General features: G+C 46.8%; 1 protein-coding gene across 1 annotated transcript in view; it reads left to right on the forward strand.

Moving 5' to 3' along the window:
- Nucleotides 1-22,999, forward strand: part of Tll2 (tolloid like 2) — a 114,997-nt gene that overhangs the window by 50,988 nt on the left and 41,010 nt on the right. Inside the window, exons 3-6 of the mRNA XM_040741877.1 lie at nt 12,324-12,482; nt 14,666-14,783; nt 18,541-18,719; nt 20,115-20,220. Coding sequence (XP_040597811.1) covers nt 12,324-12,482; nt 14,666-14,783; nt 18,541-18,719; nt 20,115-20,220 — 562 coding nt within the window. The remainder of the gene's footprint in view (nt 1-12,323; nt 12,483-14,665; nt 14,784-18,540; nt 18,720-20,114; nt 20,221-22,999) is intronic.

Consider the following 22,999-nt stretch of genomic DNA (forward strand, 5'->3'; position numbering starts at 1 on the left):
TGCATTTTTAAAAATTATGTAAAGATGTGTTGCTGTTTCACCTTGCCTGCCTGAGAAGAGAAATGACAAGACTTGGGGAACGATGTGTCTCAGAAAAGGAGAGGGTACATGAGGCAAAGAAAGGCAGCAGATCTGAGGATGGAGAGGCCGTGTGTAGGCTAGAGTTGTGGGCAGTTGTGAGCACCTGACCTGACCTGGATGCTAGGAACCAAACTCGTGTCCATTGCAAGAGCAGTATCCTTAACCACTGAACCATTTCTCCAGCCCCACTTAAGATGTTGCAATATTGAGTGTCTCTGGGAGTAACAATCCATGTTTCCATAGTAACTACAAGGGATATCCCTTTCCCCAGAGCCTCACTAGCACCAGGTATTTTAAACCAATAAGCAACAGCTTGTTATTACCGAGTTTGTGTTCCTCTCTGACTGCCGAAGCTTTTGAGCATTTTCCCCTCTGTTTGCTAGTGATTGGGGTGTGCACATTTGTAGTCCACTTCTGTGAATCCTTTGCTTATTTTCCTTTTGGGCTGTTGATCCCCTTCAAGTTGCCTTCTTTCATGGAAAAGCAGGTTCTTCATCTTCCCCAAATGCTGCTTGAAGAACCTGCATTTGTTTTCAGCTGTACCGCCTGTGGCTGGGACCATGAACAGACAGTCCCCCTTAGAATCTTTGTTTTTTTGGGGGGTGGGCTGGGGCTGTAGTTACTTGGTAGGGTGCTTGCATAGCATGCATGAAGCCTGGGTTTGGCTCCCAGCACCACATAAACTAGGTGTCATGGTGCGGGCCTGTAATCCCAGCACTTGGGAGGTAGAAGCAAGAGAATCAGAAAGGGTTCAAGCTCATCTTCAGCTACACAAAACCCTGTCTCAAAAAAAATCAAAACAAAATATTTACTTTTCTGCTTCACTTATTTGACATTTAAAAACAATGTCTTTATCAATTTTTTGAACATTTCATACAATGTATTTTTATCTTTTCCCTTTTCCCCAACTCCTCCAGGTCTATACCTTTTATATACCACCCAACTGCATGCTATCTCCCTTTCTCTCTTTCTTTCTATCTCTCTAACCTATTGAGCCTAGTATGTTGCCCAATTACTCTTGGGTGTGGGGCCTGCCCTGAATCGTGGTCACACTCTTAAAGAAAACTGACTTCCTCCCAGCAACTGTCAAATGCCAATATCTTCTCAGCTAGGAGTGGGACTTTGTGCCCCACCCCATGCACTGGGATTTTGTCTGGCCTGAGATCATGCAGGTCTTATGCATGCTGTCACAAACACTGTGAGTTCATATATGCCTCTGCCCTGTTGTATTCGGAAAACATGGTTTCCTTATAGTTACACATCTACTTGGGTCCTTAACATCCTTTTACTCTGTCTTCCACAACGATCCCTGAGCCTTGGGGTGGGGGTGGGGAGGAGTCTGGTATAGATGTCCCATTTAGGGCTGAGCACTGTGAGTCTTTGTGTTAGCTGTCTTCCACTGCAAGAAGAAATTTCTCTGGTTCAGCTTGAGAGATGCACTAATCTATGGATGTAGCAACAACTCATTAGGAGTTATTTTAATACTATGGATTTTGAGCAGAATAACAGTAGTATATTCTTCCCTAAAATCATTTTCTACATAACAACAGGTTCTTGGTCCCAATAATAGTGCCAAGCATGGTTTCCAGTTCATGGAGCTGCTCTTAAATCCAGCCAGGAAATGTTGGTTACCCCATAATATTCATGCCACGATTGCACCAGTGTAATCTTCAGCTTCTCGGGCTTCAGGCAAACTCAGGAACACTTTATTTGCCTGTAGACAAGCAGAACTCAGTGGTAAAGATGGAGCACAGAGTGTAGGGAAGCAGCTGGAGAGAGTTGTCATAGCACCAAAAATAGCACAGGTACCATGTTGAATTTCCCCTTCCCTATTTATGTGATTTACTGTTGCATAAAAACTATCCTTGAACTTGGCTTCAGACAATGACATTTCATGATTCTGGGGAGTGACTGGGCTCTTGCCCTAATTTCAGCCAGGACCACTCACTTGACTGCTTTCTGGCTACTAGCTTGGGCTGGATGATTTAGACAGCTTAGTTGCCCCTCTCCCCTTCAATGATCCAAGTCTACAGAAAGGTGGCTGGCTGGCTTATCAAAATGGGGAAACACACAAGAGAACCATTCATTCAGGGCCTGGACCAGAACCCTAATAATACTATTTCTTCACACTTAACGCAAGCTAAATGTCCCAGTTTAAAGAGAGGGGAGTGGATTCCACTGAATGCGAACATTGTCATGAGCTCACCAAGACCAGGGGACTTGCTGGTCTGTGTAGGACACTGTCGTTACATCTCATGTTTCCATCATCAGTAGATAGCACTGAGGGTGTTTGTGTTTACTGGTTTGGGGGGCATGAAAATTACCCAATCAAATAAGCAAGGCGAGCCAGAAACACTTGGGTTTGAATCCCAACTCAGCCTTTTAGTGGCTAGGACAGTGGACACTTTAAGTGACTCTTCATTCGAAGCTTAGAGAGAATTAGAAATATTCATTCATTCATATAAAGTGCATAACCAAGACTCCCAAAGGTTAAGTGAGGCTCAGCTTTCCATTTTTGTTATGTTTTGGATATGGTCTCATGTGTAGTCTAGGCCTTGACCTTAAGATACTCCTGCCTCGGCCTCAGCCTCCCCAAATGCTGGGATCACAGGTGTACACTACCCGGTCCAGTTTCCCTCTGCTTCTCTCTTTCCACCTCCTCTAGGAATGACATTACCAGCACTGAGTGCATCATCTACCCCTGGACTGAGATTCCACAGCTGTTCCACAGCTGTGCTGAGGACAGGAAGGAATAAGCCTCCTGCAGCCCATTAAAATTCTGCATCTACTTGGGCTGCGTACAGGACCAGCACTGCAGCAGATGCTGGGCTTTTTCAAGCAGGATGAAGATAACACTTTCCCCTTCTCTCCCACACCCCTCCGAAGCCTGGTAGGTTTACAGTGCTGCCCCTTGAATGACCCTGACTCGTCTGAAGAAGTCAGTGAATGCCCAGGCTAGGTCAGTCTCTTTACATCACAGCAGTGGATAAGTAGGTCTTTAATTCGGGGGTGGGGAGTGAGACCCCAAATTGAAATAAATGCAGGTTGTTTAAGCCTGTCCCTCTCTCCTTCCCATGCCATACCTCTAGGGCACTGCTGGATGCCTGCCTGAGGCACATCTTGTTTTTTCTTGAATTGAAGATATGAAGTACCAACCCCAGATTTTTCCTTAATTGCAGCCCACCTGTTTTCCACAAATCCAGATAAGCCTACCTGAGCAGAGAAGGGAAATCTGGGGGGAGTTCCGGGTTAATTCTAGCAGAAGCTGGTTTCCTGGCACTATGGGCTCCCTTCAGTCCTAACGGTGGGAATTTGTGCCTGCAGCTTAGCGCTGGATTTCTAGGCCACTCACTCAGCATTCCCATAAAGCCTTCATCAGAGCAGCCCCTTCTCAGAAACCGAGAACTTAGCATATACTCGGGTCTGTAATGCTATTAGTGAGGGGCTGTGTGTAAGGATGCATGTACCTTTGGCTAGCTGAGTAGTCTGATATCTTGAACCATATTCATAAGAGAACATGGTCCTCCCTTTTGAGACCAAACTGTAAAGCCTTTGTTTCAATGTGAAGAAAAGTGGGAGCTGGTAGCACCCCCAAAACAAGGATCCCACAGACATCAGCATCCCAAAATGCCATTCCATACCTGAATCCCTGAGAGTCACATCTGTGGGTCCAGGTATAACCACAGAGCCACACTAATTCCAGGCCCCAATTTTAACTTGTTCCTATTGCAGGCTGTTATAATTTAAGAAAAGCAGCACAAGTTCAAGCAGAGGGTTTTTTTAATTAGGGAAAGGGATCATAAAAAGGGAAAGGGGAGGGGGAAGACCAGCATCTGGGGATAGGAAAGGGGAGAGCGAGGGAGAAAAGAAAGAGGAACAGGCAGTCAGAGAGAGGGAGAGAAAAGAGAGAGAGGATGGGAGGTGGGCAGGGCCCTTTCAAAAGGGAACATAGTGAATGTGCACAGGTGGTGCTCTTAGTGACTGTAGCTGAGGGCGTATCCTGTCAGGACCCCAAGGACAGGCCAGTACAGATGCCTGAATACTAACACAGGCTATCCCCGAAGCTCTATCTTCCTCACCTCGGCGATGACAATCTCCATCTGGTTCCGTGCTTCTCCCCCAGCCACGCTGCAGGAAGTAGTCAGACTCAGGGGGAAGTTTGTGCAGAGCCACATGGGGAGTAACAGAGGTGTTTATCTCGAGCATTTATCTTGAGTTCAGTGCCCCTAAAGCTCTTAATCTCAGCCCTTGAGCTTTATCAATGACCCCCAAACACCACTGAACTTTGTCCCCAGTAGGAACTTTCAAAGCTGCGGGTGCCTGGACTCCAGGCCTGTTGGATCACAGTTTCATGGCAAGGGCAGATAGTTGTATTTTTAAAAAAAACAATTTTCTCAGTGTTTCTAAAGTGCACCCGGGTTTGAGAGCCACGACGTAGGGTAATTTACAGCTCCCTTTTCAGCTTATAGCCTTTGGAACTGTAAGCAAGATGTGACTCCAGACGTTGCCTGTGAGGTGAGAGTTTTACAGATATCTAAACATTCAGGGTGTTTACTTCTAGTGTATGGGTTATCATTTGCCTAATGCAAAATTTATAGCTCTTTGCTTGAGAAGTTTGGTCAGTCATGGCTGTTTATGACATGGCTGTACCTTCAGCTGGAAATGAATATTGAACGGCAATGGCCACTTCATTCTTTCAGAGAGGACATGTTGCTTCCAGAGCCAGGGGATTTAAATGGCCTGTGACCCCCCCATTCCAATTCCACCCCCTAGTGTGTTAAATCCTTTCAGATGCCCCCTGAACTCCTCTTGAAATGCAGAGCTCTTGGCCATAATAAATAATTACATCCTTCTATTTGGACTCTGGTTCCAGATAGTAGTAATCCAAGAAAATCCAATAATGACAGTTGCATTAAGATCCCTCTTCCAGGCTAAGCAGAACATCTGTTTAGACATATTTTTAATCGGCAAATGCTTCCTGTGTTGAGTCCTCGGCAAATTAAATTTCTCACTGGACCGAAGGGGAAGCTGTCATTCAATAAGCCATCTCTGGAAATTACACCCCAGTCTGTTTCCAGGTGCACTTAAGATTTTCCCATGCTGACTTGGCCACATAAAACTGGCCCTTTCAATGCTAGGTCACGTGTCCATATAGCACAGCTTGTCCAGGCAACATGGGATGTCTTGGTGCTCATCCCTCGAACGAAGAAGTACTTTTGCCCATTCTCCAAAGGAGAATTGGCAGCAGAGGAAAATTAAGGGACTTGTTGAAAACCATATGGGATATGAATAACAAACTTCCACTTGCTACATCTCTGCCTGTGATTACTTAAGACAGGATGAGTCTCAGGATGTGAACATTAAGGGTTCCATGGCTGCCAACCTTTCGGAGAGGTTTCCGCCACAGAACTGTTTGGACTCTTGGGCTGTTTATTTTTAGAATAGCTTGTCTATTTGTTAATTCGTTCATTCAAAATACAAAATATTGAGTGCTGCCACCTTTTAGGCACTGTGCAGGCATCTAAGACAGAGAAATGAAGAAGTCAGCCACAATTCTTGCCCTCATGGGGCTTCAGGTCAGCTAGACTATTTGAAACCTTGAAACAATTAGTTCTAAGGCTGGGTAGCCAAACAGAATATGCATAGGGGCTGTGTAAACAGTCCAGGAGGACAATGTGACGAGGGGCAAGGAGAACCTGTACCCTGACTGGGATGAGGTAATCCCTGTTCCAGTGGGTTGTAGCCAGGTAGTAGATGGCCCAACTTGCTGTTACCATACACAGGTCTTTCCATTTTATAACAAACAAACAAACACACGCAGATTCTAGGTATAGTGACACATGCCTATAATCCCACCACTCAGGATGCAGAGGCAGGAGGATTGCCATAAGTACAAGGCCAGCTTGGGCTAGAGAAAAAGAGCCTGTCTTTAAAAAAATGTTATGTGAAATTTCTGGATTTTTCAAGAGTTGGCTTCCAAAGGGAGTTTTTTTGGTTTTTTTTAAATAGCGTGAGCCAAAAGTGTCCAGGCCAAACAAAACACATCTGTGGGTTGGGCTGATCCCAAGACTGCAAGTGTATGACTTCTGTTTTAGAAATTTGAGCAGTAAAACAGTTTCTTGTTTAAAATGCATTCTATAGCAGTTTCTAGGTGTGGAAATGGGGTCAAGGAACTTCTAGGAAGCTGTGGACAGCTTGTGTGTGTAGTGCTCTATCCACCCCAGAGGAAGTGCGGCGCCACGTTCAAGGAGAAGAAGGTGAACAGGCCGAGGAGAAGAGACCAGGGAATACTAATGGTTCAGATGCTGGCAAGACAGTTCAGGCCAGAGAGACTGGACTAAGACTTAGGGGTCAGGCTGCTGTGCCAACCAGCAGGACTCCATCGTAGGCTCAGGAGGTGTGCCCGTGAAGTATGCAGTCGTGAGTGAACGCCATGTAAAACAGAGGTCCCCAAAGAGCTCAGAGGATTGGAATGACTTGCTGTCTCCAGGCTTGAATGGGAGCAGAAATCTCTTCTGGGAGAGTCTAAAACACAAAGTTTAATCCTAATGCAGGTGTGGTTTTCAGTCTTCCCGTGTATGAACTCCGAGATTGAGAAATTGATGTAAAGAGTTCACCCAAGACCCATCGACTCTTAAGAGTCCTGAGAAAAATACAAAGCAAGTTCACAGGCAGGATCCACAACACACAGCCCCCCTGGAAGGAGGCCCCAAACCTGTGTACAAACGGCCGATGCTAAGCAGACTCAGTAGGGTTTTTAATGTGCATGTGTAAAACAATAGTAACTCTAGGAAAAGCAGTCATGGATTTGGGAGGGGGTCTGGGACACATGGGAGGAGTTGGAAGGAAAGAGGAAAGAGCAGAAACCACAGAAATACAGCATTCATGTATTAAATTCTCAGATTTTTAAATTTAAAAAAATGGCTAGCCTAGAAACAATCCTAAAACATTAGAATCACAGGAAATTAATCAATGAAGGGGAAGTCAGAAGACAACAAATTGGAAAATTCACTCCAAGAATATGACAAACAGAAGGAATTTAAATAAGTATGACTAAAATGAGGAACGCGCCAAAGGAAGAATTTAAAACAGAGGGTAGAAAAATGGACATTGTTAAAAAGAAGATGTGATAAAAAATTCACTGACTAGGTCTTTAGAAGATGTCAGCTACAGTCATTGAAGCAGGCGTAAGGTAGATGGAGTGGGGAACACAACTGAAGATAGAATTAGTAGAGTAGAAAATAGATCCCAGGAAACCACGAAAGACACAAAATGTGAAGACAACGACAACAACAAAAAACAAAACCCGAAACAAACTACGGTGTAGAGAGATGGAAGTTTGAATGATCATGTCTAATGGGTAATCAGTAGGAATTCTAGAAAGACAGAGAACTCCCATACAGAGACTTGGAAGGGACCAAACTAACAATGAGTTTAGAAAGGGGCAAAAAATATATCAACTTAGAGTCCTAAAATGTTCTAGCTAAACATGGAGGGGGATAGAGTAATTACAGGTAAAGCCTGAGGAATATTGTTATCCTCAAGAAAGAATAATTAAACTCATTAGAGAGTGTGATTCCAGGCAGGAAACGGGCAAATGGAAGGCGTCTGTTTCATAAACACACAAAGCACTGCTTACAGAGACAGACTGGGAATTTTAAAGCATGTAAGCAACAAGAAAACGTGGAGTCTGGAGTGGGCTTTAGGCGTCTCATTTCTCAGAAATGAAACTTGGGACTCTGGTTTCTTCAGATGAACCCACTCATTCTAGGCCACTCACTCTTTATTCAGGGTTCAGTTGTGTATAATTATTAAAACTGAGAACCAATGTTAATGAACAGAAAAAAAGAGTTGCGGGAGATAAAAAGTAAGTATAGAGAACTTTCTTAATCTAACCAAAAGCAAGAAAAAGATTGAGAGAAAAACAGAAAAGAGAGCTAGTGAGAGGAGGAAATCAGCCTGGGCGTATTAATTACACCAAAAAGAGCTAGACACTTGCAACCAAGAAGAGAAGCACATAAAACCTAATTAAAGCCATGTGCAGCAACCGTCAACGAAACAGGAATAGCTCTGGGCTGGAGAGACGTCTTGGTGGTCAAGAGTACTTCCTGTTTTCCCGGAGAACTCGCTAGTTCCATTTCCAAGAGCCTATGTCAGGTGGCTCATAATCACTCGTAAATCCAGCTTCACGAGAGCCAGTGTCCTCTCTGGTTTCTCTTGGCACCCCCGTGTGCATGTGGCATGCACTCTCCTGCTCGTACATACATAAATAAAAATAAACCTGAAAATATGAATAGGGCCCGAGAGATGGCTCAGTGGGTGTAGGATCTGCTGCCTGATCTGAAAATCTGAATTTCACTTCTGGGACCCACATGGTCCAGCAAGTCGTCCTCTGCCCTTCACCCACACGTCCTGGCATGCATCCCTTCACACGCGCGCGCGCGCGCGCACTCACACACACACACACACACACACACACACACACACACAGAATAAACAAATAACATGTAATAGAAGAAAATGTAGTAACAGGAAAGATTTTTCTGTTTTAGCTTGCTGATGCACTAATATGCACATAATGGTCAAGGGCTAAACAACCTTGCAACTGAAACAAATCTTACTCGGTTGTGTGTATAGCTCTCTTTCTTTCTGGTGAGGACAAGATGTGACACAGCTGCTTTGGGAAGGTTAAACAGCACTGCGCGATCCGGCGTTCCACACACAGCGCATGCTCAGCAGAGTGGAAGCAAATGTGCGCATGAGTGCTCATGGCGGTATGATCTGTAATAACCCAAAGTGGAGACGGCCCAGATGTTTAACCAAAGATAGACAAGCTAAATGTGATCTACCCACACAGCGGAATGTCACTGTGCCACAAAGCAGGATGAAGAGCTGATCCGTGCTGCAATTGTGAATGAAAGGGGGCTGCTGTGGCCTGATCTTGCTCGTACAGAGTGACCAGAACAGTCACAGCCACAGAAACCCAGCAGATCGTGGGATGGCAAAGAAAGGGGGGAAACTGGAAGGGACTGTTAATGGGGACAGGGTTCCTTTTTGCAGGGATGACAAACTCATACAATTAGACGGTGGTCACGCCTGCCCACTTGGTTAACATACCCATGGAACTGTACACTTTGAGAGTGAATGCTATGGTGGTGAGTTATAGCTCATTCTTAAGGAAAGAAAAGCAAGAAAAGAAACATAAAAATGAAAAGAGAAGGAGGTGACTAAATAAATGAAATAAAGGAAAGTAAAAAAAGGTGAATTTTTAATAGCTATTTCTTAGGGGGAAAGGTAAGAACTGGGGAAGTTCTCCCACTGGGAGCAAAGAGGGCTTTAAGCAAGTACACTGGATGGTGCTGGGGAGGTCCAGCGTGGTGTGGGCCCAGTCAGGGACCCCAGCTTGGACATTCTGTCCCAAATCCCCTCTATCGGGGGCCTTTTTTGTACTCAGAACCTTTCTTAAATATTAAAACTAATCATGTGTATATATGTGGGAAGGGGTGGTTGCGTAGGTGTGGTGGGGTGTCTGAGGGTGTGGTGGGGTGTCTGGGAGGGTGTGGTGGGGTGTCGGAGGGTGTGGTGGGGTGTCGGAGGGTGTGGTGGGGTGTCTGAGGGTGTGGTGGGGTGTCTGAGGGTGTGGTGGGGTGTCTGAGGGTGTGGTGGGTGTCTGAGGGTGTGGTGGGGTGTCTGAGGGTGTGGTGGGGTGTCTTAGGGCGTGGTGGGGTGTCTGAGGGTGTGGCGGGGTGTCTTAGGGCGTGGTGGGGTGTCTGCGAGGGTGTGGTGGGGTGTCTGTGAGGGTGTGGTGGGGTGTCTGTGAGGGTGTGGTGGGGTGTCTGTGAGGGTGTGGTGGGATGTCTGTGAGGGTGTGGTTGGGTGTCTGAGGGTGTGGTGGGGTGTCTGAGGGTGTGGTGGGGTGTCTGAGGGTGTGGTGGGGTGTCTGGGAGGGTGTGGTGGAGTGTCTGAGGGTGTGGTGGGGTGTCTGTGAGGGTGTGGTGGGGGTCTGTGAGGGTGTGGTGGGGTGTCTGCGAGGGTGTGGTGGGGTGTCTGTGAGGGTGTGGTGGGGTGTCTGTGAGGGTGTGGTGGGGTGTCTGTGAGGGTGTGGTGGGGTGTCTGAGGGTGTGGTGGGGTGTCGGAGGGTGTGGTGGGGTGTCGGAGGATGTGGTGGGGTGTCTGAGGGTGTGGTGGGGTGTCTGAGGGTGTGGTGGGGTGTCTGAGGGTGTGGTGGGGTGTCTGAGGGTGTGGTGGGGTGTCTGAGGGTGTGGTGGGGTGTCTGTGAGGGTGTGGTGGGGTGTCTGTGAGGGTGTGGTGGGGTGTCTGTGAGGGTGTGGTGGGGTGTCTGTGAGGGTGTGGTGGGGTGTCTGTGAGGGTGTGGTGGGGTGTCTGTGAGGGTGTGGTGGGGTGTCTGAGGGTGTGGTGGGGTGTCTGAGGGTGTGGTGGGGTGTCTGAGGGTGTGGTGGGGTGTCTGTGAGGGTGTGGTGGGGTGTCTGTGAGGGTGTGGTGGGGTGTCTGTGAGGGTGTGGTGGGGTGTCTGTGAGGGTGTGGTGGGGTGTCTGTGAGGGTGTGGTGGGGTGTCTGTGAGGGTGTGGTGGGGTGTCTGTGAGGGTGTGGTGGGGTGTCTGTGAGGGTGTGGTGGGGTGTCTGTGAGGGTGTGGTGGGGTGTCTGTGAGGGTGTGGTGGGGTGTCTGTGAGGGTGTGGTGGGGTGTCTGTGAGGGTGTGGTGGGGTGTCTGTGAGGGTGTGGTGGGGTGTCTGTGAGGGTGTGGTGGGGTGTCTGTGAGGGTGTGGTGGGGTGTCTGTGAGGGTGTGGTGGGGTGTCTGTGAGGGTGTGGTGGGGTGTCTGGGAGGGTGTGGTGGGGTGTCTGTGAGGGTGTGGTGGGGTGTCTGGGAGGGTGTGGTGGGGTGTCTGTGAGGGTGTGGTGGGGTGTCTGTGAGGGTGTGGTGGGGTGTCTGTGAGGGTGTGGTGGGGTGTCTGGGAGGGTGTGGTGTGGTGTCTGGGAGGGTGTGGTGGGGTGTCTGGGAGGGTGTGGTGGGGGTGTGGGAGGGTGTGGTGGGGTGTCTGTGAGGGTGTGGTGGGGTGTCTGAGGGTGTGGTGGGGTGTCTGAGGGTGTGGTGGGGTGTCTTAGGGCGTGGTGGGGTGTCTGAGGGTGTGGCGGGGTGTCTTAGGGCGTGGTGGGGTGTCTGCGAGGGTGTGGTGGGGTGTCTGTGAGGGTGTGGTGGGGTGTCTGTGAGGGTGTGGTGGGGTGTCTGTGAGGGTGTGGTGGGATGTCTGTGAGGGTGTGGTTGGGTGTCTGAGGGTGTGGTGGGGTGTCTGAGGGTGTGGTGGGGTGTCTGAGGGTGTGGTGGGGTGTCTGGGAGGGTGTGGTGTGGTGTCTGGGAGGGTGTGGTGGGGTGTCTGTGAGGGTGTGGTGGGCTGTCTGGGAGGGTGTGGTGGGGTGTCTGGGAGGGTGTGGTGGGGGTGTGGGAGGGTGTGGTGGGGTGTCTGTGAGGGTGTGGTGGGGTGTCTGGGAGGGTGTGTTGGGGTGTCTGGGAGGGTGTGGTGTGGTGTCTGGGAGGGTGCATGTGACTGCAGTTTCCATGGAGGACAGAAGATGTTGACTCTCCTGGAGCCAGGTGACTTGGTACAAGAGCAGTCTATGCTCTCAACCGCTGAGCCACCTCCCACCCCCCTGAACTCAGAAACAAGCTCCACTTGTCTCCCTTGTGCCTCTTCTCTTAAGGGCCCAGACATCATGGAGACTGGGGAGATTTAAGAGGCTCTGTTTCTCCAGTAACCATTTTACAAAGACTCTGTCTCTACCCCTGCCACTATCCAACTGGTTAGCCTTTCCCAGATGACCTCAAAGTCTGTAACACTGGCGTTCTTAGGTCAAGGCAAAGGACTGACTCTGCTTGTCCCTCCCCACCCCCCCCCACCCCCGTTGTGTAACTTTGATCCTACAGTGGGTTCACAGTTCTTTGGACCTTCTTGATTCTATGTCTTCCCAGGGGAGAAGTTTTTTCAGGACCCCAGCCAAGCCAGACCCTCTGCGGTCAGAAGCCCAGAGTCTCAGCTCAACACATGTTCTTCTCTGGGTCTGAGACATTACCTCCCAGGTTCTCAAAAACCGAGGTGTCGAAATGTTCCCTTAGAGCACAGGTTTCCCACTCTGTGTTAATCCACCACCAATGAAACTCTAAGCTGAAGTATAACTTGAAGAAGACTTTGCGGGCAAAGTAATTGATTCATTGACTGTCTTGCAGATGGCAAGGATGATGCCACATTTCTGCCTGGCCCTGGGACCTCAGATACCACCACAGATAAGACCTTCTCTGCCCGAGTCCGAAGAGCCACAACCTCAAGAACAGAACGGATTTGGCCTGGAGGAGTCATTCCTTATGTCATTGGAGGGAACTTTACTGGTCAGTAGCCCTAGATGTGACCACCAGATCTCTGTTGGGGCTGTGTCTTCAGAGTTCACCCAGTTCTCAAGGGTTGGTGGGGAGAAGCGGGGGGGGGGGCGGGAGGGCGGGGGCGGGGGGGTGGGGCGACTACTGTGTCTTACAAGTTTAGCCTTAAATGACTGCAGGGCCTCTGCAGTCAGAGAGCAGGAGGAAGAGAGGCTGGGAGCTGTCCATGGTGGCTCCCCAGCCTTAGCCTGGATTAGCAGCATGGATCTGGTAGTTCGTACGAACCAGAGCAGTGCTCTACCTGGTAACCAGAGAGCACATACAGATTATGGTAGCACATTATGTGGCATGACTTCCTGGTCTATGTCCTGGCTCCACCTCACAAATCATTTAACATCCCTGTCTGCAGTTCCCCGTTCTACAAGCGGGGATGGTGATAGAGACCTAAATGAGTTAATACCAATAAGAACGTAAAAAGTGTGCCCAATGCATCATGGTATTATCTTTGGGGTATGTGAACCACTTAGACTGAGGCTGCTAGCCTGGCCTCAGGCCCTCCGTAAAGAGCCCTGCCTCCTCTTCCTTCCTCTTTTCTCCTTGACCTGAGCCTCACCAGCCACCGTCCTGTCACAGGACCTGCCCATCTCCAGATCCCCAGCACACTTACTCTGCCTTTCTGTCCCTGAGACACAACCCCAGACCTTTGCCTGGCTGGCTTCTGTTCAAGTGATCTATCCGCAGACAATCCCACTGGCTCCTCACTACCCTGCCAGCTACTCCAGGTCCCAGCTCTCTCTGTAATCTTAACAGCACTCATCAGGACCCAGAGTTTCTTCACTTCTATTTGCCTCTAACTGGTCTTGGCCCAAGCTCTGTGGGAGCAGGAACTAAGCCCCCCTTTCATGCCTACATGTCCAGCACCTAGGACAGTGACTGGTACAGAGGAGGGACTCTCCAAATCTGCCCACAGCAAGCCCACAGAAGATCACTGGCTGGATGCCTGAGCTGGAAGCGTCACTGAGTGAGTGCCACAGCCTCTCAGAGTGACTTTACTAGCTGGGGTCCCTTCTGTGGCTTCTATAAAAGATGGTGGATGGAGGCAGATGGCCCAATGACTTGCCACAGCCACTGAGAGCCGTGAATGAGCAAGATAGCAGCAGATTGGAAGATCTGAGAGTGGATGAACAGAGCCTGGGAGAGGTGGGGACCTTCCTGGGCTACCCTTCTGCTCTGCTTGGTGACATTACTTCAGCTTCCAAGCGACTGCCGTAAGAAAATGGAGATACCTTCTCCCTGTCATCCAGGCTGTCTGATGGAAAAGTCCCACACCCAGAGATTAAAATGTATCCCTGTAAGCAGTTGCCACTGCTCTTTGGTACTCACATCCACTGATCTCTCTCTGCTGCTCCAGACTCTTCTGATCAATAACTTATGTTACCTCCATCAATGCGAGATAACTTACTATTTTAGAATATTGTGTACATGCCTTTATGTTATTATATAATTAGTAGGATTGCTACTTTGATAAGTGCTTGAGCTACAAATAATGTGAACCTTAGTATGTCAAGAGGTCAAATAAATAAAAAGTAGACAGTCAAGTTAATCTTATGTGCACTATTTTTGAGAGACAATATAATATTATACCTACATTGTATTCTAGACTATGGTGGGATTTTCCTCGATTTATTTATTTATAAACTCAGGGCTCTGCTCCATCACCATTTGTACTTCTAAATTATTTGTCTCTATAAACTTCTCATTGCTTCTAGCAAAGTTAAAATATTGTTCATTTTGTTATCTTGATAGATATTGGAGAATATTTATTGACTTTGTATGACTCTCAGATGGGGGCTTAATTATACAGTAACAACAATCAAGGAACTCAGAAGACAGGGTCAGAAAAAGTATGAAATTCATCTGTTTTCAAAATCCTTACAGAAAATCAAGACTGAATACCCCAGAAAACATTGAAACACCATTCAAAGTGCATAGATGTGTGTGTGTGTGTGTGTGTGTGTGTGTGTGTAAGTGATGATGACACTTCAAATCTCTCTTAAGCCTCAAGTGAAAAAAATGCAGCAGTATCAGCAAGATTTTTAAAAATCAGAGCAAGCTTCGTCTTAAGATTGTGCCTTCACTGAAGAGGGTGAGGTGTGCCCAGGAGTGAAGTGACCGGCATTGCCCTGTTGTTTCAGGCAGCCAGAGGGCCATTTTCAAACAGGCCATGAGACACTGGGAGAAGCACACCTGTGTGACCTTCGTGGAGAGGACAGATGAGGAGAGCTTCATCGTGTTCAGTTACAGGACCTGTGGGTAAGCAGGAAGGAAGGCTGCCTGAGCGGAGTGCCAGCTGACAGTTGCCAGGATGCGTGGGTCTGGAACTCTCTGCTTTTCCACTGGGCTATGGTTTGTGGGAGGCCAGGTCTGCTGGAAGCTCTTTGTCCTCAGTGAAAGCAGGTGAGTTCAGAGTGTGGCCCCAGGAAGACACACTGCTAATTGGTCCTGTCACGAGGACAGCATGGCTGATGATGACTCATGTGTGGAAAGACTCAGGTCAGTGACTCTGCTGAAGAGCTAATAGCTGATGGAACGGCAGACTCTGCCTGCTCACAGTGGGTGTTCAAGTGCATGGACGTCTCCCTGCTCACAGTGGGTGTTCGAGTGCATGGATGTCTCCCTGCTCACAGTGGGTGTTCGAGTGCATGGATGTCTCCCTGCTCACAGTGGGTGTTCGAGTGCATGGACGTCTGCCATTTCAGTGGCCCCTTTTCTCTCCTTCATGTCCCACGTGTCCTTTTCCCCCATTCTCCATTCTTTCCCGTCACCTAATGTTTTCTCTTAGTCACCTTTCTATACTCACATTTACCCATGTTTACACTTACACATTTAGGGTGTATACATTATAGACTATATACATTGTAAAGTAAGATCTTCATGTGAGGGAGAACATGCAGTTTTTGTGCTTCTGAGTTTGAGTCACCTTGATTAGTATTATACTTTCTAGATCCATCCATGTTCCTGATTTTATTTTTCTTTGTAGCTGAGTAGCATTCATTGTAAAGATGTACCACTTTTCATTATCCATTGATCTGTGGGTGGAACCCTAGGCTGTTTCCTTGCTGTCATGAGCGCACACAACAGTAATAAACACAGATTGCAGTGTCTCTGTGGTGGGGTGCAGGACTCTTTGGATACACTCAAGGAGTTGGCACAGCTGGACAGAACAATAGCTTTTGAGGAATCTGATGGACAGAGGAAGAAATTATTTCCCTCCAAGCACCAAATCCAGAATCTCAAGTGGAATTATTTTAGATCTTTCAGTGTTATTTTGATAATGAAACTTTCCCAAGTGTGAGAGAAAGAACATTTCCAAGTGTTTTAGGAACTATCATGAATTGCATGCTGTCCTGAAAGCACCCACGATGGATGAAGAAATTAACAAGTACAGATGTACCCCACATGAATAGCTGTGGATAATTCCATTTAAGATGCTACAGTTCCCAGGGGAGGGTAGAAGAAAGGCTGCCCATCAGTTTGTGTAGGACATAAGACCCGTTCACAGGCAGGAAGTCTACCCATGTGTCTGAGAGATCAGAGCGAAGATCCTTGCATATCTCAGCGGATGCTGACAGCCTCTGGATGGCCAACATGCACATTCAAAAGAGTCACCAAGGCCTCACAGAAGTACATGCCAATTTTAAAGTGTATGTTTTCATGTACGTAGATAGCTTTATGTTCCTATGTGTACAGTTTATGTATGCATAAGAACATATAGATCCTAGAAGTATTTCTGTTAGAATTGAGGACAATTCAAAGAGATTTCTGATCTCTGCAATTAGTTAACATTGCTCTGGAAATGCTAATATGCCTAGACTGGAGAGTGAAATTAACACTGTGAAGATTGGCGGGAACAGAGTCAAGGTTGCACTATTGAGAGTTAATGTGACCATGTGCCTGGAAACCCAGAAAGTCAACAGAGAAATTTAAAACCTAACAGACTCGACTAAGGTGACTGATCACAAAGTGAATACAAAGTTAAACATGTTCTTTATTCATGCTTCGTCTGATAGAATTCCATAATGGGAAAATATAACTTTTTTGTTACCTTTGGATATGGATTGGGTGTAGGAATGAGAAAGTCAGTCTTTTGCAACATGAACATGTTATGTTTACATGTATTCTTATATACTCAATAAATAAAATGCGGGTGATGAGATAATTGAAAGTTTTAATTCCGTTTTAAAAAAATGTATCCTAGGTGTATGAGTGTTTTGCCTGCACGTAAAATGTGCCTGCCCCTCATGAAGGCTTGATGTCTTCAGAGGCCAGAAGAAAGCATCAGATTCCTGGAAGCTGATATCACAGGCAGTTTTGAGATGCCACCTGGGTGCTGGAAACTAAACCCAGGTCCTCTGCAAGAGCAGCAAATGCTCTTGACCATTGAGTCATCTCTCCAGCGCCTTTGATTTCTTTTTTATGCCTTTATTATAGTCTGATAAACCTGGTGCAGTGGCATACACCTGTAATCCCAGCACTCCAGAAGTCGAGAGGCTGATATCAAGGTCAGCCTGGGCTATATAATGAGTTCTAGGCCACCCTAGGCTACATAGTTGAACAATAGTACTAAAGGACCAGAGAGCTACCTCAGTGTGTGAGAACGCTTGCCCTGGAAGCTTGAGCATCTAAGCTGTATTCCTAGCATCCACTTCATTCTCTGATAAATCCATGCATGTATTATCTAATGTATTATACATTATAGACTATATACATTGTAAAGTAAGATCTTTGTATTAATGTATTATCACACACGTGCACATAACCACGCGCGCGCTGGCGCAGATGGTATTAGGAAGCCACCTTTCTACAACATAAAATAATTTACTAGCAAAGTCAACTCATTTTCAAAATTGCTCCCTACTTTAAAATCGCTCATTCGCTAATGTTTTTTAATTTATCATTCATTTCTTTATTTGTGGAGTGGTGTATGGCACACATACTGAGGTGTGCACACAGAGGTCAGAGGACAACCTCCAGGAGTCAGTTCTTTGCTTCTACCATGAGGGTTCCAGGGAAGAAACACTGGGTGTCAGGCTTGATGGCAAGCATCTTCATGCACTGAGCAACCCAGCAGCCATATTTGGTCAGTTCTGATGCATCTTATGTTCACACATGTAATAATTTTAATGTTTGGTCTCTATCAGACTTGAGTTTTTTCCACAATAAAATATACATGAAAAGTAACTTGATTTTATGAAGAAATTTCAGATGTTGCAAAGGATACAGAGCTGTATCAAGCTGACGGAAGTGATGTTTGGAAACAGCTAGATCTAACCAGGAGTGGTGGTGCCTGCCTACTATCATCCCAGCAGATGGAGGCAAGAGAACCAAGAGTTCAAAGTTATTCTTTCCTACATCATGAGTTTGAGGCCACTACAAACTACACATACACACACACACACACACACACACACACACACACACCAATCCTTCCCCCACACTCCATTCAACAACAAAGCAATAATAAAAGTCTCATAAAACCAGTATATTAGGAATAATGAATAAATATTTTTTGAAAAAATACCTGGACCTAGTCATTGACCTAAGGTCACTAACAATGACATTCAGGGACACCCTTACCAGAACTTAGCCACCTACTTCTTGTCTCTTCTTGTCCTCAAAAAAGGCCCTGTGGAAATGCAACTTAGAAGAGAGATGGATGTGGGCAAGCTTCATTCTGGATAGGAAGGCCAGTTCTCTCTTCAGGTTCTAAACGGGATCTGTGATCACCAAAAGGCCAAGATATATTTTGGGGGAATAGTGATCTTGTTGGGGGGAGTTGGACAATTAAAACGTTTCCACCTCTGAAATCAATCCTTCCTTCCTTTCTTCCCTCCCTCTCTCCCTTCTTCCCTTCCTCCCTCCCTCCCTCCCTCCCGCCTTCTTTCCTTTCTTCCTCTTTTTCTTCCTTTAATACAGCTCTACCCATGGGTGGCAAGATGAAGTGGGATGGCACTTGCCTCTCTACTTTGATAGCCTCAGGCCTGCTAATCTCCATATTTCTATCTCCTAGCTGTTGCTCCTACGTGGGACGCCGAGGAGGAGGCCCACAGGCCATATCCATTGGGAAAAACTGTGACAAGTTTGGCATTGTGGCTCATGAGCTGGGCCATGTGGTTGGGTTCTGGCATGAACACACTCGGCCGGACCGAGACCAGCATGTCACGATCATCAGAGAAAACATCCAGCCAGGTGAGAAATCTTGAGAAGAGTCTAGAAGCCAGCAAAGTTGAACATCCCTAGGCTTGGGACAGTGACAGGAGGGCCTTCGGGGAGCTGTTTAGGCTCATAGCTAATCGGAGGCAATAACCCAACTTTGTAGGCACTTGTTTGAGCCCTGTCACCAGCCACCTGTGGCATTCCTGAGACACATCTGCTGAAACCTGTGGCTTACAACAGGAAAGAACGCATGATTCTTCATGCTGTAAAGGAAAATGAAATCCAACCCAGGTTCCTAAGCAGAGTCAGGGCTGATTATCCAAAAGAGGAGTTCCTAGCAGTTTTCATGAGTCGTTTTTGCCATGCAATGTGGCCTTTTGAAACTGCAACGCAATTAAACACATATGCATATGGAAACAGTACCCTGCCTGGAAGCGTTCTGCCCCAAGGCGAGCAGCAGGCACAGATCAAACATGTATCATCTTTTCATGTCAAGTAAGTTGGTGTAAAAGTTTGTATTGGAGCCTGGTGAGGTAGTACTTGCTTTTGCTTATAAGCCATGCACTAGAGAAGTTGAGGCAGGAGGATCACAAGTTGGAGGCCCACCTGGACTATGAGTGAGTTCAAATCTATCTCAGTCAACCAGTGAGATCTTGTCTTAAAAACAAAGAAACACAAACAAAAAACTGATATTGATCATAAAAGTAGCTAGCTGAGTTATATAGCTGCCTTAAATCTGCCTTGTGTATGTATGTGTACATGTTGTATTCACATGTTTGTGGCATGTGGAGATCAGAGAACAACCTTGGGTGCTGTTTCTGGATGCCTTTCCACATTTTTTGAGACAAGATAACCTTGAGCTTGCCAAGAGGGTCAGTAAGCCCTAGGGATCCACCCATTTCTGCTTCCAAGGCTAGAGTTACAATCAGGTACTACCAAGCCAATTTTATTACATGGGTTCCGGGAGCTGAACTCAAGCCAGGCATCCGAAGCGAGCGCATCGCCAACCAAGCTCCTCAGATTGCTTTAAGCCTACTTCGGAGGACCCAAGTCACACACATTTGGGATTTAACCTTCTGATTTATTTTATTCAAATTGTAAGATCAGAATTTTGGAGATTTTTTTTCTTTTAAACTACATATTTTGAACAAAGCAGATTGAGTGCTAATCTATCTGCAAGCACATTTGGAAGTTTCAAGTGGCGTTTGGGGAAGGGTGTTGGATAGTGGGACAGAGAGAACACAAAGCTTGCCCAATGTTTTGAATTCCTAGTCTATTACATCCAGTCACCATAAGCTTGCAAGTCCCATTACCTGGTCACTCAGACAACAGGAGCTCTCGGAAGTTGCCTGAGCCCCCCTCCTCCCCACAATTTCCTTTTGTGTACTGCCGTATTACCATATTTCTTAACAGAGTATTGTGTTATAGGTCAGGAGTATAATTTCTTAAAAATGGAGGCCGGCGAGGTGAGCTCTTTGGGAGAGACCTACGACTTCGACAGCATCATGCACTATGCCCGGAACACCTTCTCAAGGTCGGAACCTTTGCTGCCCCACCCCACCCCCCAAGTCTGTTTTTATTGCACCTGCCTCAGGCTTGGGTCTTGGGAGTTCTGAGGTCTGTGGAGAGTGAGCAGGTCTCAGCATGCTCCTTCAATGGCTGGCCTGTCCATCCTTGAAATACAGTGGCCTCTGGGCTGCAGTGAAATACAATCTAATCATGTTCTTGCTAATAAGATTGAGTCCCGTTGTGAAGCTGGCGTTCCATCATGCCCTCATGTCACAAGGAGCAAACTGGAAAAGAGAAATTATGGAGAGGTCATCTGGGAGAATAACCTAGAGGCTTTTTGTAAAATTCCAATTGGGTGGGGGATTCTCTAATACACATCCTAAACAAATTAGAAAGTGCTTGCCATTGTCCTAGAAGAGTCTCTGTTTATTGGAAGCTAGGCTGTGTTGGAGATGGAAAGGCTGTAAGTCATGGGTTCTTTTTAGAGACAAAGAAAACTAAGCTCCAGACATCTTGAGAGATTACAGGTACCCAGATCAGAGTGAGAACAAGGATGAAGGATCTCCACTTTCAGGTCTCGGAGAACAGATGCTACTCACAAGAGAAGGGTGGAGTTGGTGTTTACCTCAGGCACCCTTGGGGTCTGTCCCCTGTGTGGGACTGTACATGGAGATGTTAAGTATTCTCCATATGGCTCCTGTGGCTAGGTCATGTAAGTGTTGTATGCACAGAAGAGCATCCCCAGGAGCCCAAGTTGGTAGGTTGGTAGGTTTTCCCAGAAATCACTTAAAAATGAAAGGTGACACTGCAAATATTTTTATCTTCTTGGTTATTAAGTATCCCCTTATAACTGTCTGTTCATAATTGCCTGTTCATTTATCTAATCCTTCCTCCCAGAAAGGTTCAAGGTAGTTTCCAACACACACACACACACACACACACACACACACACACACACACACACACACCAGCAAGGGTTAGGTGGGAAGACAGCGAGCTATGTTGAAGTCTGGAATAAATCCAGTGCTCAGAATACATGCCAGTAGGGTGTGAAGGCTTTGTCAGCACAAATAGCAAATCCTGCCCCCAGCCCCCTTTTAGTCCTAGTCATTGTGCAGCAATCTCTCAGTCTGAGGCAGGTGAGTGGGGAGACGGCAGGCGACCCTGTGCATTGCCACACAGGAAATCTGAAGTGAAGGGGCTTCCTTTTCTAGACTGGCAAACTAGACTTGAAGGCTCCATTCTGGCTAGGGGTATTCTACTTTCCTTTATGTTGCTATGGTAAAATCTCTGACCAAAAGCAACTTTAGAGGAATGGACTTATACCTCCAGGTCATAGTTCGTCATCAAGGGAAGTCAGAGTAGGAACTTGAAGAAGAAACCATAGATCTATAGTGTTTTTTGACTCACTCCATAGGCCCATACTTTCTCTGTCTCTGCGTCTTACTGGATTTATGGACTTTGATTTCATTATGCATGTTTTGCCTGCATGTATCTAAGTGTGCCACATCCATGCTTGGTGTCCTCAGAGACAAGAGAGGGCACTGGATCCCCTAAAACTAGAGTTACAGGCTGTTGTGAGCCATCATGCAGGTACTGGGAACCAAATATAGGCCCTCTGAAAGATGAGCAAATTCTCTTAACTACTGAACCTTCTCTCCAACCCCCCAGCTAGCTTTCTTCCAACAGCCCAGGATCACCTTCCTGGAAGTAGTGGCACCCATGGACTGTATCTGCCTACATCAATTAACAATCAACAAAGTTCCTACATGCATGCCCAGCAACCAGTTTGATCTAGGTAATTCTCTCGGATGACTCTAGTCTATGTCAAGCTGATAGTTGAAGATAACTACAAGAGGGAGCAAGGCCCAGGAAGCCTATGGCATGGTCAAGAGGAAAGCCTAACAATGGATGAGGGAGGGTGGTAGGAAGGCAGGTGTCAGGGTTGACCTAGCTTGGAAAGCATACAGGGAACAACCTAGTGCTACCCATTAACCAGGAACTTATGGGCTGGTGTGTAGAGACAGTATCAACATTGTCTAGGACACAACATCACATTGGCCCAAGTAAGAAGCTTGTGCCTTGAGTCTTATTTTGGTAGCTTCTGTAACTACACATATCATTTTATGATTTTTGGTTGTAAGCCTAGCTGTCTTAGTTAGGGCTTCTATTGCTGTGAAAAGACACCATGACCATGGCAGTTCTTATGAAGGAAAACACGTAATTGTGGTGGCTTGCCTTTTCAGAGGTTTAGTCCCTTATCATCATGGTGCGACATAGTGGCATCCAGGCAAAACGGTGCTGGAGCAGTAGTGAGAATCCTGCATCTTGTCTTTCAAGCAGCAGAAAGTGGTCTGTCTCTCTGGGTGTGGCTTGAGCATATATGAGACCTCAAAGCTCATCTCCACAGTGACACACTTCCTCCAACAAGACCACACCTACCCCCAACAAGGCCACACCTCTTAATAGTGCCACACCCTTTGGGGGCCATTTTCTTTCAAACTACCACACTAGCCTTTAACAGCTAGTCATCTCTCTGTTTATCTTTCACATTCTTTCCTCCCCAAGTAGACTGTGAGCCTGGGACACAACACTGTCTCGTTCCCATCTAATGTGTAGCATCCCGTTGGATACTGGGCACACCCTAGGTATCCGATAGATTCTTGTTAAGTTTTAAGTGAATGTATGAGGTCAAAGAGACTTAGAGAACTGCATCGCAGAGGCATGGGTGAGGGAAATCCGGTCCATTATTCTTTCTAAGTCTTTGCACATGCTTACAAATGTGGCAAGCTCCTCTCCAGAAG

The sequence above is a fragment of the Mesocricetus auratus genome, unplaced genomic scaffold (genome assembly GCF_017639785.1).
Source record: "Mesocricetus auratus isolate SY011 unplaced genomic scaffold, BCM_Maur_2.0 Super-Scaffold_4256, whole genome shotgun sequence".
In the NCBI taxonomy this organism is placed as follows: Eukaryota; Metazoa; Chordata; class Mammalia; order Rodentia; family Cricetidae; genus Mesocricetus; species Mesocricetus auratus.